Genomic DNA, 16725 nt, shown 5'->3' with positions numbered 1-16725 from the left:
CAGCCTAGGTTTCAACCAGAGGCATAACCAGTAGGAAAATATATAAAAATATATACATATACATATATATATGATACATAACTACATTTAGGATAATGACAGACTTCATGTACATTTGTGGTTTCCTGTGGTTGTATTCCATAATGACATTGTAGCTGGCTTAGTTTGTGTTAAGTACACTCTATAGTGTTCACACAATGATGAAATTGCTTTGTAATGTCCCTGCCATTAAGTGTTATATGACTCTGACTCTGTGTGTATGTGTATACTGATTCTGTGTGTGTGCCTCTGTGTGTGTGTGTGTACTGATTCTATGTACATATAGAATTAGCAGAAGCAACTTCTGCAAATGTGGGAGCTGCTTTAACAGTCTCTTATAGGACTATGATCTCCATATCTGATGCTGTAGCTTGGAGTACACAGAACAGATAGGCAGGAAGATTGCAAGCAATCTAACCCACAAGCTCAAGTAGGCATCCCACAAGAAGGTACTGAAGCTTATGTTCATTCTTCCTGCCTCTAACCTTGGTGATGAGGACATCATGCAGAATCCAGTATTCTTTATCATGGAGTTAAATAAATATCCACCACTGGACATGATAACACACATACAATCCCAATACTTGGGAGGCTGAGGACAGGAGGATCGCAGGTTCAAGGCCAGCCTCAGCAACTAGCGAGACCCTGTTTCAAAATAAAAAAAAATAGGGCTGGGGGTGTAACTGAGAGATATAATGTCCCTGGGTTCAATCCCCAGTACCATAAATAAATAAATTTGTAATGAAGAAATCAAAGAAATGGACATGATTCAAGGAAATGTAGAGCCATCACAGACTTAACAGCTACTTCATGTCAACAAGGTATTAGTATATTAGCAACAGCCTGTGTAAGTTATATAATGGCTACTTCTTCCTCTTTACCTTCTGCGTCACACAAGAATTTCCCTTGTGGCTCACCCTCACCAGAAACATGCAAGAACGAGAATTTTGAGAATGGAAGGTTGTCCTAGTCAAATTGACCCGTTACAAAGCCATTATATTCCTTAATGGTTGTGTTTCTTAAGACCCTCCTTTTTTTCTCCTGAGGTAGATTCACTAAATTGTGTTTTTTCTGAGGAAGTAGTTCATTCACTTAGTTTTGAAAGTTATTTGAATGACATGGTACCCCATGAATATGTACAATTTTTGCTTTCATATAGCAGTTAAAATTTTAGTTGAAAAACTTAAAAATTTACTTGCATAAAGTTTACATTACTCATGAGCTTTTGTAGAATTGGGTGGTAGATCTATAGTTATATTCCTTTTTCACTCACTAATTAATGTAGTTATGTTTTAGTGTTGGGTTTAATTCAATTGCATTATGATCAGAGAATATAATACTTTCTATTGATTGATATTTGAGATAAGTTTTGTGGTCAATTTTTATGAACATTCCATATGTGTTTGAAAGTGATATGTATTATTTAAAAGAAATTCGAGGTTTATGTGTATATGTGTGTACATACTTATATACATATGGTATATACCTATACACACATGCATACAATATACATACACACATGCTGTCAGATAGATTACTTGGGTTTTCCAATTTTCTATAGACTAATTTTTATTTATATGATCAGTTACTGACAAAGGTGAATTAAAACTTTCCCTCATGTCAATTTTTATATTATAAATTTTAAATCTTTGTTATTAGATACATCTGCATTTATAATGATTATATCTTCTAGGTGAATTATTCCTTTTTAGCATGAGCAGTGATATGTTTTGTTCCCAATGACATTCTTTTCCTTATAGTTTGTCATGTCTGACATTAATATTTCTATGGCTTTAATTACGCTCTTTTCTTCTGCCCCTTGGGAGTTTGTTTCACTTTTCTGCAAGTTCAGTTGTATATTATAAAAAGATATTTATTGCATTTTATCCATTATTTCTGGTGTGTATAGCAGGCAGTATTGCAAGATCTAACATGTTTCTAAGTCTAGAAGTTCTAAAACTTTAAAAATATGAAACCTATACTGGGCTCACACCTGTAATCCCAGGACTTGGGAGGCTAAGACAGGAGGATCAAAAGTCTGAGACCAGCCTCAGCAACTTAGTGAGATCCTGTTTTAAAACAGAACTTAAAATAGGGCTGGGGGTACAGCTTGAGTTAGAATGCCCCAAGTTTCAATCCCCAGAACCACACACACATGCATACGCCAAGAATAACCTATATTTAACTTTAAAAAGAATCTATTACATTTAACACACAATTAGAATAACAAAGCTGAGCATGATGGTGCATACCTATAATCCCAATGCTTAGGAAGCTGAGACAGGAGGATTAGAGGTTCAAGGTCAGCCTCAGAAGCTTAGCAAGACTCTATTTCAAAATTAAAAAAAAATAAATTAAAGATGGCTGAAGAGTATGACTGGAAGGTAGAATGCCCCTGGGTTCAATCCCTAGGACCAAAAAAAGAAGGAGGAAGAAGAGGAGGAAGAAGAGGAGGAAGAGGAGGAGGAGGAGGAGGAGGAGGAGGAGGAGGGAGAGGAAGGGAGGGTGGGAAGTAGAAAAAAAGTCCCTGCCAAGAAGAAGAAGGAGGAGGAGGAGGAGGAAGAAGGAGGGAAGAAGGGAGGAGGAGGGAGGAGGAGGCAGAAGAGGAGGAGGAAGAAAGCAAAGAAGGGAGGGTGGGAGGGAGGGAAGAAGTAGAAAAAATGTCCCTGCCTTATCAATGAAGGTGTTAAACCACATAACCATATTGATTATAGAGCTTAATCTTAAGTATTATTTTTGTAAATTCAATGGACATAAAAATACTTTCTTCCTCAATAATAAGATATGGCTTCATCTCTGAGGGGTGGCTCCGCCACAATTCATGATCACTGATTTACAGACTCTCCCCCAAAAAAGATTACAGTTTAAGGATGGAAACCATTTATTGCATTAGTAGTCTGGCATTCCTTATACCATCCCCTAGTCACTCATAGTTGTTGCACTTTACGATTTTCTTGGATGCTCTGTGTTTTCCTTTCAGTATGTTTCCAAACTGCTCTGGTCCCTGAATTAGGTGGCATCCAGGAGACCAACCCTAGGCAATATGTGAGTTCTAACAGTAGAGGCAAACCCTATTAGCTGAGATTTAACCTCGTTGTACCAATTGCAGTTTGCTAAGGACTTCCAACAGCCATACTGTGCATTTGCTTGTTGTGTGAGTTGGGGTCTACTTTTCTGGTAGTGACTATGAACTTCAAGGGTCCTGGAAAGATGGTGGTTTGTGCTTAGTTGTTTAGCAAGGAGCCTAAGAGTGGTCTTCACCGCAAGGCAGCAATCTTGTTGTCTGATTTGTGCATTTTCTCATATTTATGCACTACATGGAAAGCCTCTAAGAACTCATTGAAATCGATGCTTCCATCTTTGTTTAAGTCCATTATATTGGTGAGCTCATCAACTTGTGACTCATCAATGTCGACATTGTAGTGAGAACAAAAGAGTTTCCACATGGCACGAAATTCTTCCATGGAAATCAGGCCTGAAAGAATATGGGAGAACATGGTGAGTGTTCATTTTAAGACCCAGTCAAGGGCGGGGAAGCCACGCTGATTGAAATAGTCCCAATTAGAAACTCAGTAATATGCCTGACCATCAAAACCCTAAAGAAAATAGAAGAGGGAGGCTATGAAGGTAAGAAGCAATATTGTCCTTTTCAACTACCACATGGTTTCCAAATTATTTTAAAGCCAGAATGAGTAAGCAGTGAAGAAACAGTGAGGGGATGTGGACTATGCGACTAAATGTGGCCCAGAAATGACAAGAACTAAAATTCATGAGGGACATGAAAAGAAGGAAGAGAGGACAGCAGCATGGAACCAAAGAGGTAAGTTAATAATCCTGGGAGTTAATAAGAGGATAGAAAAAATGATGTTGAGCTTTTTATGGCCATTTACTTTCAGGGGTAGAGTATTGATTTTTGGGGGGTGTCCAAAGGTCTTTTTAGTAGGGGAATAGATGAGTGTGTGTGTGTGTGTGTGTGTGTGTGTGTGTGTGTGTTTGGTGCTGGAAATTGAACCCAGGGCTTTGTGTATGTTAGGCAAATGCTCTACCACTGAGCTATATTGCCAGTCCTGATACCTGATTTTTACATTTAAAATAAATGTGTATTGAAGTGGAATGGAAAATAAGGGTTTGTATTCATGTATGTGGGGTGTGCGTGCATGTATGTGTGTGTGTGTCTGTACATAGTAGTGGGGATTAAACCCAGGGGTGCTCTACCACTGAGTTACATCTTCAACTCTTTTTTAAATTTTAGGACAGAGTCTTTCTAAGTTGTTCAGGCTGGACTTGAACTTCTAATTCTCCTGCCTCAGCCTTCTGAGAAGCTGAGATTATAGGCGTACAACACTGTACCCAGGAAACATTTTTTTTCAGTGTTGGGGATTGAACCCCCAGGTCCTCTCACGTGTGAAGCAAGCACTTGAGCACTGAGGTATATCCCCAAAATGAGTTGTCAAAGCTTTTAGTCCCCCAAACAGAATCAGAACTCTAGGAATAATTTTTATTGCCAGAATAAGTAAAATATTAAAATGGAAAGTGAATTATCTTTTCAACTGTGCCAGTGACTTATAAAAGGAGCATTTTTGAGTTTGACCAATGGCTACATAGACTTCTGTAGAACTCTATGGTCTTGAATACAGAGTTTATGGTCCAACTAAAATAATAATATTAAACATGAGTTTTTTCCCTCTAGTTTCATCAGGATTAGATGAAGAATAAAATAGATAAAAACAGAGTTCTGATTCTGGAGAAACAGGCTAATATTTCTTTCTATTACTACTGAACTATTCAAAGCTCATTTACCTGAGTGATCCGAATCAATGATGTTAAATATGATTTGTAGGTCAGATCGGTATCTACACAGCGTTTCAATTAGAGTAGACTTAGCCTAAAATAAAGATTTTCTAAATGTTAAAGCATATTGAATTAATGACAAAATACATTATTTTGTGTGGTACTAGGGATTTAACTCAGGGGTATTCTACCTCCAAGCTATACTTCCAGGCCAATTTTCTTTCTTATTTGGAAACAGAGTCTTACTAGGTTGCTGAGAGCCTCACTAGATTGCCGAGGCTGGCTTTGAACCTGTGATCTTGTCTCAGCCTCCCAAGCACTAGGATTACAAGTATGTGCCACCATGCCCGGCAATGATAGATTGCTTTTAGAAAATTTAACAAAAATACAGTACATTATCACCATTCACATTATCTATTTAAATAGTCATTTGAAAAAGCAATTTTCCTTGTCCCAACCATCTACAATTAGATAAAAGACCGTGCTCTTGTGTTCCTTAGGGGAGCAAAGAGAATAAGGCAGCATATCTGTCGATCTAAGCTTTATGTGAACAATTTTATTTAGTCCTCAACAACCCTAAGGAATAAGAATAGAATTAATATTATGTCTATTTTACAGATTAGAAAACAGAGAAAGGAACTTTCTCTAAGATCACACAGCTATCAAGTGAGATTTGAATTTCAGCTCCCTGAAGCCAAGGCCTATGATCTTAGTCATCATGAAAAACTGCTTCCCTTCTCCGGATTCTTCTTACTTTATCTGCAATCACCTAAGTCCTAGTTCAAGTCAGTTCAATGTTATAACTTGCCAATGAATTGTTAACTAATAAGAGCTAGGATCTGATATGTCCTATTGGGATATTCCCAATATAAGGGAGTTTACATTAAAATTATTATAATTTTTTGTACTGGAGAATTCTACTAGGGGCATTTAACCCCTGAGATATGTCCCTAGCCCTTTTTATCTTGAAATAGGGTCTTGCTAACTTGATGGGCTTGCTAAGTTGCCAAGGCTAACCTCAAACTTGTGATCCTCCTGTCTCAGCCTCCCAAGTACTGAAATTACAGGTGTGTACCACTGCACTCAGCTACATTTTAAAATTCTGTAAGGCATATCATGGGTCATGTCAGCAAGTCTGTACATGGTTAGGAATATGTTAAATATTAAGTGGTTGGTTTCATGAAATAATAGATATCATATTTGCCATTCTACTGGACAGCACTTCTTCAAAGAAGAATCCCATACTTGATAGGGATTTGCTTGCTGAAGCATTTTATTCTTTATGTTTGTCTTTATTTTTTAATTTTTGCACTGGAAGTTTAACCCAGGGTAAGTCTACCTCCCAGCTATACCCCTAGTCCTTTTTAAAACTGTATTTTTTCCCCTATGGTACTACTGGGGATTGAACCCAGGATCATTCTATCTTTGAGTGACACTCCCAGACCTATTTTTTATTATTTATTTTGAAACAGGGTCTCACTAAATGCAGTGGGCCTCACTAAGTAGCTGAGGCTGGTTGAAAACCTGTGATCCTCCTGTCTCAGCCTCCCAACACTGGGATTAGAAGCATGTACCACCAAGGCTGGCTGTATTTATTTATTATTTATTTATTTTTATTGGTGCATTGTAGTCATACATCTTAATGGGATAAAAAACTTGTGTAGACATACATGCACACATCACTCAATTAGCCCTTATACAATCCCCACCCCATTCCCTTCCCATCCCTCCTTCCCATGCTTGGCTTAGTGATAGACTTTGATATGTTTGTTTAAGTATATCATGTGGTTTAGAGAGTTTCCCTCTTCACCCTCCCATCCCCTCAGTTAGGTCGCCTTATTGTTCATCTATAGAATCTCCTTCATCTAGAGTTCCTCCTGTGACACATTTCTCCCTAGCTTTCACATATTAGGGAAAGCATACACTTTCTTATTTTTTGTGACTAAGACCCCAAAGGCACAAGAAACTAAAAGGTGAATCAATACATGGGATTACATGCTGCTGAAGAGCTTCTGTACAGCAATGGAAACTATCAAGAACCTCAACTGAGAGCCAAGAGAATGAGAGAAAATTTTTGCCAGGTACTCCTCCGATAGAGGACTAATATCTAGACTATACAGAGAACTCAAGAAACTCAGCACTAAGAAAACAAATAACCCAATCAAAAACTGGGCAAGTGTATTTTTTTTTTTTTTGGTGGAACTGGGGTTCCTGGAAGCCCTTCTGTCTCTGGGCTACACTCCCAGACCTATTTTATACTTTTTATTTGGAAACAGGGTCTCTTAAGCCAGTGCGGCTGACTTTGAACCTGCGCGATCCTCCTGTCTCCGCCTCCCAAGCGCAGGGATTACAAGCGTGCGCCACCACGCCCGGCGCTATTTATTTTTTTAAATAGTCTTACTAAGTGGCTGAGGCTGGCCCCAAACCTGTAATCCTCCTATGTCAGCCTTCCAAATGATGGATCACATGTTTGTGTCACAATACCCAGCTTTGTTTATCTTTAGGATGTACACATTTCCTGAACAGAACACACTCTAACTGGCAAAATCCCCTTTGGCCTTTTCTGAGGCTTCCACTCATATCCTTTAGATGATTCCATTTTCAACTTTTCAAAGAACTAAGGTACTTAATCAAATTTTACCTGGGAACATGTGTCACTTGCATCTTTCACGGGTTTTTCAATGTGTACATCCCTGAAGCAGGACATGTAGTCAACATTACCATCTTTGTCTATATTTACCAGATGTGAACTCAGGGATCTCCATGGCAAATTCAGGCCCAAAATACTTTCCATGGAAAAAGCCCACTGGGCTATTGAAATTTTGCCTAACAACAACAACAACAACAACAACAACAAAAAGCCAATGTAATATGTTAATAATTTGACAAAATGATGCGAGCACCTTGGCAGTCTGGGGCTTTGAGTTGTGGGGGCCTTTAAGTTTCCTTCAATATCTATCCTACCAAGCCCAGAACCTCAAGGGACAAAAACCTAAGGATAGTTTTTCATGTTCCACAGATCTTGCCTTACTGTCATATGTAAGAAAACATACTTGGTTATTAGATGTTTTTCCATTTTCTGATTAACAACATAAGTTATGCTTATAGAAGATTGGAATACATGCAAAAATGTAAAGGATAAAATATTTACTTTTATTTAATATTTTAGCATATGCTTATCTATTTTCCTAGTTAATATGTTTTACCTTAACATTGTATGTAATTTTTCAACATATAAATATTTTTCTGATTATTAAAGGTATGAATATTTAATTTCATTAATTACTTTTTTGTGGTACTAGAAATGGAAGCCAGGGGCATTCTACCTCTGAGCTATACCCTCAGTCCTATTTTTTAGTCATTTTATTTTTTGAAACAGGGTCTCACTGAGTTGCGAAGGGCCTCGCTCAGTAGCTGAGGCTGTCTGTGAATTGCAACCCTCCAGTCTACGCCTCACAAATGCAGGGATTACAAGCGTGCACCACCACGGCTGGCAAGATATAATTATTTTAAATGATTTTGAATAAACAAAAGGTTATTACTTCTAGTCTTTTTTCTATATATAGAAATATATGTTTATACATAAATGTAGTTTCTTTCTTAAAATCCATTGTACTCTAGCATGTATTTTATAACACATTTATTGCACATGGCAAAACACACATATACATACATTTACTCTAATCTGTTTTTTACTTATAAGTCACAGATATCCATCCATGCTAAGAAATATAGATCTACATCATCATTTTAATGACTACAAAACTACTATTCTATTATGTCATTAGGACCATTCCTAGAAGTTGAATTGCAAGTTCAAAGGGTATGCAGATTTTTAGGGCTTTTGATATACACAGTTATCATTCAATATCCATGGGGGAGTGTTTCCAGAACCCTCTATGGGTACAAACATCCACAGATGTTCAACACCTTTATCTAAAATGACAGAGCATTTGCATCTAATGCCTAATACAATGTAAATGCTATGGAAATAGTCATTAGAGTGTATTGTTTAGGAAATGACAAGGAAAAAAGTCTATATATGTCCAAGACAAACAATCTTTTGAATATTTCAAATGTTTTTTCCAATATTTTGTCTTAATGGTGCGTGGAGAAGGCAGTGGCACTCACTCAGTGAATTTCATTGGCACCTCAGTGGGGGGGCTCCATCCTCTCCAGTCTTAGCCTACTAGCTAGAGACCAACTCCAAATGAAGGCCTAACAGTAAACAGCTGCCCTCTCCAGTGGGCCACAGCCACAGATTCTTTAATGAAGTCTAAATCTCTGTCTAGGTTAGCATTCTTCTAAGTTTGTTCCTTCCTTGACTATGTCCTCTCTTAGACTCAGCGATGATAGCGCCTCACTACACTTGTTATTCCTGGTTGTTGTTATTGTTTTGAGTATTTGCATATGTGTGATACTAGGGATTGAACCCAGGGTGTTCTATCTCTGAGCTATACCCCCAGCACTATTTTATTTTTATTTTGAAACAAGGTCTTACTAAGTTACTGTGTGCTGGCCCCCAACCTATGATCCTCCTTTCTTAGCCTTCCAAGTACTGGGATTTCAGGTGTGCACCACCATGCCTGGCTCCTGTATTTTTTAGAGTTCTCTTTTATCTATTTTAGTAGTTAGTTACCTTTACACTTAGTAATTATATTAAATTTTCCTGTTCCAATTACTGATGTGGTTTCTGTATCCTAAGTAGACTCTGATCGATATGTTAGTATATGAAAATATAATCAAATTTTGTATATTGACTTGTGTTTAACAATGATAGAATTCTTCTTTTTTTTTGCATAACTGGGGATTGAACCCAGGGATATTTTACCTTTGAGTTACACGCCCAGACTTATTTCATTTTATTTTTTCATTTTGAAACAGGGCCTCACTAGATTATGGAGGGTCTTGCTAAATTCCTGAGGCTAGCTGAGAACCTGCAATCCTCCTGAATCAACCTTGCAAGACTCAGATTACATGTGTGAGCTATCATGTCCAGCTAAATTCACTTAATAATTCTAATAATTTTTCTGTGGATTCCTTTGGATCCTATATACTAATTCATGCTGTTTATATACAGTGTTAGTTTTATTTCTTCATTTTTACTTCTTATTTTAATTCTTTTTTTTTTTTTTGAGATACTGGGAATTGAATCCAGAGGCATTCTACCTCCGAGCTGCATCCTCAGCCCTTTATTTTTTATTCTTTATTTTGGAACAGAATCTCACTAAGTTGCGGAGGACATTACCAAGTAGCTGTGGCTGGCCACAAACCTTTGATACTCCTGTCTCAGCCTCCCAACTACTGGGAAGATAAATGTGTGCCACCATGCCCAACTCTTATTTTAATTCTTTAATTTCTCTTATTGCACTGGCTAGCATCCCTACAGTACAATGTTGAACAGATGTTTTGGTAGTGTGCATCTGTATTGGTTTCCTATTGGTTCTGCAACAAATGACCACAGGTTTAGTGGTTAAAAAAAACACCAATGCATTCTCTTACAGTTCTGGAGGTCAGATGTCTGAAGTCAGCTTCACTGGGCAAAAATGAAGGTGTTAGCAAGGCTGGCTCCTTCTATAGGCTTTGAGGGGAAGATCTGTTTCCTTGCCATTCTCAGCTTCTAGTGGCTACCTATATTCCTTGGCTGAGAGTCCTTTCTTTCATCTTCAAAAGGTGTTATTTTAGAATTTACTTCTATCATCATATCACCTTCCATTCTGTCTCAGCCTCCTCCTCCTATATACCTGTTTAAAAGACCACTCTGATTGCATCAGGCTCAGTTGAATAATGCAGAATAATCTCCCCAGGTCAAGCTTTCATTTGAAGTTAATTACATCTGAAATGCCCCTTTTGCCATATAAGTTGCCATCCACAGATTAGGTGATTAGGATGTGGACATATGGGGTAGGCAGGGCATTGTTCAGCCTACTACAACATCTTACTCTTATTCCCAATATTTCTCTATTATGCATGATATTTGTTATAGGCTTCAATAGATATTCTTTATAAGATTAGAGAAGTTCACTTATAGTCTTAGTTTTCTAAATGCTATTTCAAACCATGAAACCAGGATAAAATAAATCAATTATTCTCTTCTTTTGAGAAGATCATATGATTAATTTTGTTAAGGTGGTGAATTACATTAATTGATTTTCAAATGTTTAAAAAACTTAGAATCCCTAGAATTCCTAGACAAAAACAAACTTGGTTGGCTAATTTTTCATTTAAGATTAATTTCATCTAAATTTATCAATGAGAATAGTCTTTAACTTTCCTTTTTGATAATATTCTTGTTAAGTTTTGGTATCAAGGTTATGATGACCTGCTAAAATAATCTGGGCAATGTTCCATCTATTTCTATTCTGTGAAAGAGTTTATATAAGACTTATTTTATTTCTTTCTTAAATGAATATTGCAATGATTAATTAAGGTGTTTGAGAGCAGAGTTTTCTATGTGGAAAGTTTTAAAATTTCAAGTCCAACTTCTTTAATAGTTATATAATTATTGATTTACTTTTTACTTTTGTGTAATTGTAGTATTATGTGAATGTGTGTATAGACATGTATGTTTTAGGAATGTGTTAATTTGCTTTAAAGCTTGAATTCATTAACATAATAATTTTTATAATACATCTTATTATCATTTTAATATTTATAAAGTCTGAAGTAATACCTCATACAATCTGAGCATTGGTTAATTGTGCTCACACTCATGTACTCTTTTGCTCACACGTCTCTGTCTCTTTCTTTCTTACCAGAGGTAAATCAACATCACCAGTTTCTTCAAAGAACTATTTTTTACTTTGCTGCTCTGTTTCATCTTTTAGAATATATGCATTAAAGGTTTCTGATGCCTAATTTGTATTCTGTAAGTGTTTCTATGTTGTATTTTCATTATCATTCATTTTCATTATTCTAATTTCCTCTGTGATTCCCTCTTTAACCCAAGGTTTATTGAGTAATACGTTTCTCATTTTCAAGCCCAAAGAGTATTTTATGGCTAGATTATGTTATTGAGCACTATGTCAAGGAATTCATTTATTCTATAATGTTTCTAATCCTCAACAATCTGTTGAGATGTGCCTTGTGTTCCAGTTTATGGTCAAATTTTATAAATGTTCTATTGTGCTTGACAAGAAAATGTATTTTGAAATATTGAGTGCAGCTTTCTATACATGTTTCCCTAAAGGGAAAATATGCTAAGCTTTTGTCTATCTATTCTTTTTTTTTATTTTAAGGGAGGAGTAATAAAATCTCCCATCATGATGGTGAATTTTTCTACTTTTATTTATTGTTTTGTTAGGTATCATTTTACATATTTTGAGGGCATATTAATAGTTGCATATACATTTACAATGAATTCAATTGGCAAATTATTTTATCATTATGAAATATTCTTTTCTTTCTAGCAATATATGTTTTCTTAAAGTCTATTTTAATTTTTGTGTGTGTGGTACTGGGGGGTTAAAAACAGGGACAGTCTACCCAGCCCTATTTTATTTTTTATTTTGAAATGGGATCTCACTAAGTTGTGGATGGCCTCATTAAGTTCTGAGGCTGGCTGTGAAATTGAGTTCCTCCTGTCTTAACCTCCCAAGTACTGGAATTACAGGCATGAATCACCATGCCCAACTATTTGATAGGGCAACTATTTAATAGAATTTTCCCAACTTTGTTAAAATGGTATTTTTCTAAATTTAAATTTCAATGAATTGTATATGTGACTCCACTATCTTCTGGCTTCTTTTGCAGCTATTGATCTGTCTTTAACTTTGTTATTGTAATAAGTCAAAAGAAGCTTATTGAGAATATATAAGCCTATTTCTGAGTGAATAACATTTTACTTTTTTTTCTATTATTCCTTTCCATCAAAAACAGGGAACTAAAATCCCAAGGAAGCAAAGAAAATGAATACTAATATGTAGGTAACCTCATAAGGTTAAGAAATGGTAAGCATTATATCATTTTATTACCTGATCTACTATGGTCTCGAAGTCGGAAAGCATGAATGAGATCAGATTTTCGTGAAAACATTCTCTCTTTCAGTATCTTGACAGCACTGCTTTCCATAGCAAAAACCCTAGGTGAAGAAAACAATAGGTGAGAGTTATTTAAACAATCCTGTTTCATTTTAATGTGCCACATTAGCACGTATAGTTTCCAGTTTAATTGAATTGCCCAATTTACACATACTTTTACTAGATAGTGAATGTATGCACGTGTATATATTTGTGTGCGCTCGTGTGTGTGTGTGTGTGTGTGTGTGTGTGTGTGTGTGTGTGGACTCTGTAAAAATTTAGAAGAATTAGAAATGTTTTTTTCTTTTGGACTTCAAAGATTCACATGAACAATTATTTGAAAAGGAATCAAGACAAAAAGTACTTGCTGTACCAAATATTGAAATTAAGTCACTGAAACAAAACAATAGGTATTGATACAAGAAAAGATATACACATGAGTAGAACATAATTTCTTAAGTATATCCAACTATATATGGGAATAACATAGCAAGAGAAGTAGTACCATTCAGTAGAAAAGGACCTTTTTTTTTTTTTCACGTTGGGAATTGAAGCCAGAGGCATTCTACCTCCGAGCTATACTCCCAACACTTTTTACTTTTTATTTTGAATCAGGGTCTCATTAAGTTGCTGAGGGTCTCACTACGTTGTTGGGACTGGCCTCAAACCTATGATACTTCTGTCTCATCCTCTCTAGAACTGAGATTCCAGGTGTGTGCCATCTTGCCTAGCTAAAAAGGGCGATTTTTAAATGGTGTTAGCACAGTTAGCTAACAATCTGGACTTAAGTCTATAACCTCAGACCAGTTACAAAAAATAGTTTGGAAATAAAAGAGGAAGAGAGGAACAAAAATAGAAGATATATACTTGTTTCTTGGTATTCCTGGTAAATAGGCTCCAGAATTCCCCATGGATACTCAAATTGCTATACAAAATAATATACTGTTTCCACATAACCTATGAACATCCTTTCATATACTTTAAATAATCCCAGATTATTTACAATACCTAATTTAAAGTAAATTCCATGTAAATAGTTGTTATACTATACTGTTAGTGATAATGACAAGGAAAAGAGATTGCACATGTATAGAATAATATTTTTAGCTGCTTTCCTTTTATGTATAGAGTACTGGGGATTGAACTCAGGGGTGCGCTAAAACAGGTCTCACTAAGTTACTGAGGCTGGCCTCAAACCTGCTATCCTCCTGTCTCAGCCTCCCAAATACTGAGATTACAGGCATGTGTCACCACATCTGGCTTTTAAAAAAATGTTTCCCTAAATATGGAATTCATGGATATGAAGTGCTACATATAGATTGGCGATATTTTAAAAAAGAAAACGGCAGATGTAAATGCAATCATCTCAATACCATCACATGTGAATAGATCAATCAAATCAAAAGGCAAAGATTGTGAGTCTGATTTAAATAAAACAAAAGATGGTTTAAGAAGTATATATTTTGTAAAGGAAACACACTTAAGTTTCAAAGAAAAAGGATAAAGAAATACCAGGCAAACAACAACCATGAGGGCTAGAGTAACCATACTAGCAGAAGAGAAAATAGACTTTAGAACAAAAACTGTCACTACAGAAGGTTATTTCATCATGATAAAGTAGTCAATCAAGATGAAAAAACAATTATAAGCATATATGAACCTAATAAGAGAGCCCAAAACTATATGAAACAAAAACAAAACAAAAACAAAAACCTGACGGAATTGAAGAAAAAACTAGACAACAATAATAGTTGGGCACTTTAACACTCTAAATAATGCACAGAACAGAAAGGAGGCAAATCAACCAAGATAGAGGACTTGAACAGTGCTCTAAACCAACTAGACCTAATAGATACGTATAAAACACTTCATTCAACAACTGAGTGGTGTACATCATTTTAAAGCACGTGTGGAACAATTTCCACAACAGACCCTTGTGCCATAATGATAAATCTTAACAGATTTAAAAAGGAACAACACACAAAGTAAGCAGGGAATAGTGGAGAACACCTGTCAATACCAGTACTTGGGAGGCTAAGACAGGAGGATCATGGGTTTGCAGCTAGCCTCAGTATTTTAGCGAGGTCCTCGGCAATTTAGTGAGGCGCTGCTTCAAAACAAAAAATATAGTAGGGCTGGCTGGGGTTTAGCTCAGAGGTAAAATGTGCCTCGGTTCAGTCCCTAGCACCACACAAAAAAATCATACAAATTATCTTTCCTGACCACAAGATAAATTAGAAATTAATAATAAACATAGAAGAAATTTATAAATGTGAAGAAATTAAACAACACAGTCCTAAAGAACAAATGCATCAAAGGAGAACTCATGGGCTGAAGATAAAGCTCAGTGATACAATGCTTACCTAGCATGTGGATTCCATCCCTACCACACCAAAAAGGAGAGGAGGAGGAAGAGGAAGGGGATGAAGAGAAAAAGGAAAAATAAATGCAAAAATCTAGGTATGGTAGGCACAAACCTGTAATCCCAGTTCTTGGGAGACTGAGACAGGAGGATCACAGGTTCAAGGACAGCCTCAGCAACCTAGTAAGACTCAGTAAACTATCAAGACCCTGTTTCAAAACAAAAAAAATTTAAAAAGGGTTAGGTATGTAGCTTAGAGGTAGAATGCCCCTGGGTTCAATCTCCTATACCATAAATAATAAAAACTCAGGAAATTAGAAAATACTTCATGATGAATAAAAATGAAAACACAACAAAGCCAAACATATGGGATTACAATTAAAGCAGTGCTTAAAGAAAGATTATAGTTATAAATCCTTAAAAATATCTTAAGATTTATAGCTACAAATGTATTGTAGGTATAAATAGCTATTCATTTATAGCTATAAACACCTATATTATAGCTACTAAACCTATATAGTTAGATATACCTATATTTATGCCTATAAATACCTATAAAAGGAAAGATCTCATTCAAATCAATAAAATAATCTCCCACCTTAAAACTGGATAATAGAGTAAACCAAACCCATTGTAAGCAGAAAGGAGAGAATAATGAATATAACAGAAAGAAATGAAATATAAAGTAGAAAAGCAACAGAGAAAATCAACAAATTAAAAATTTTGGCTCTTTGAAAACATAAAAAATTGATAAATCTTTAGATTTCCCCCCAGAAAATAAAAGAATCAAATTTCTAAAATCAGAACTGAAAGTTGGGAGCTGGGCATGGTGGTGCATGCTTGTCATCAGGCATTCGGGAGGCTGAGACAGGAGGAATGTGGTTCGCAGACAGCCTCCACTACTACTTAGTGAGGCCCTTTGCAACTCAGTGAGACACTGTTTCAAAATAAAGAATAAAAAATAGGGCTGATGGGTGTAGTTCAAAGGTAGAATGCCCCTGAGTTCCATCCCCAGTAGTACAAAAATAAATAAATAAATAAATAAAATAAAAAGACTAAAAAAAATAGGGCTGGGGTAGAATGCCCCTGAGTTTCATTCCCAGTACTGCAAAAAAAAGGGGGGGGGATGTCACTACTGATTGTACAGAAAAAAAGGTATAAAGGAATACTATGAACAGATATTCACTAACAAATGAGACAATCTAGATGAAATTAACAAATTCCTAGAAAAATACAAACTACCTAACCTAGAAGAATTATAAAAACTGAACAGGCCTGTAACAAGTAAAAAGACTGAATAAGTAATCAAACGACTCACCAAGAAAATCCCAGAGCCAGATGGCTTCACTGGTAAATTCCAACAAACATTAAAAGCAGAATTAATACCAACCATGAGCAAGTGAGCTATATGGCAGGAATGCAAGCTTTGTCTACTATCTGAAATCAATGACTGTAATAACCTATATTACTAGAACGAGGATAGAACCACATAATCATCTCAATAGATACAGAAAA

General features: G+C 36.0%; 1 protein-coding gene across 1 annotated transcript in view; it reads right to left on the bottom strand.

The window, feature by feature from the left end:
- Positions 1 to 3296: 3296 nt before the first annotated feature.
- PPEF1 (protein phosphatase with EF-hand domain 1) overlaps positions 3297 to 16725 on the bottom strand; it is a gene marked incomplete at both ends in the record, with an annotated part of 113448 nt that continues 100019 nt past the window's right edge. Inside the window, 4 exons of the mRNA XM_080718805.1 lie at positions 3297 to 3514; positions 4840 to 4924; positions 7472 to 7656; positions 12804 to 12910. Of these exons, the coding sequence (XP_080574931.1) occupies positions 3297 to 3514; positions 4840 to 4924; positions 7472 to 7656; positions 12804 to 12910 (595 nt within the window). The remainder of the gene's footprint in view (positions 3515 to 4839; positions 4925 to 7471; positions 7657 to 12803; positions 12911 to 16725) is intronic.

This window comes from Muscardinus avellanarius, assembly GCF_963383645.1.
Source record: "Muscardinus avellanarius genome assembly, chromosome: X".
In the NCBI taxonomy this organism is placed as follows: Eukaryota; Metazoa; Chordata; class Mammalia; order Rodentia; family Gliridae; genus Muscardinus; species Muscardinus avellanarius.
This window is presented reverse-complemented; position numbering and strand designations above follow the sequence as displayed.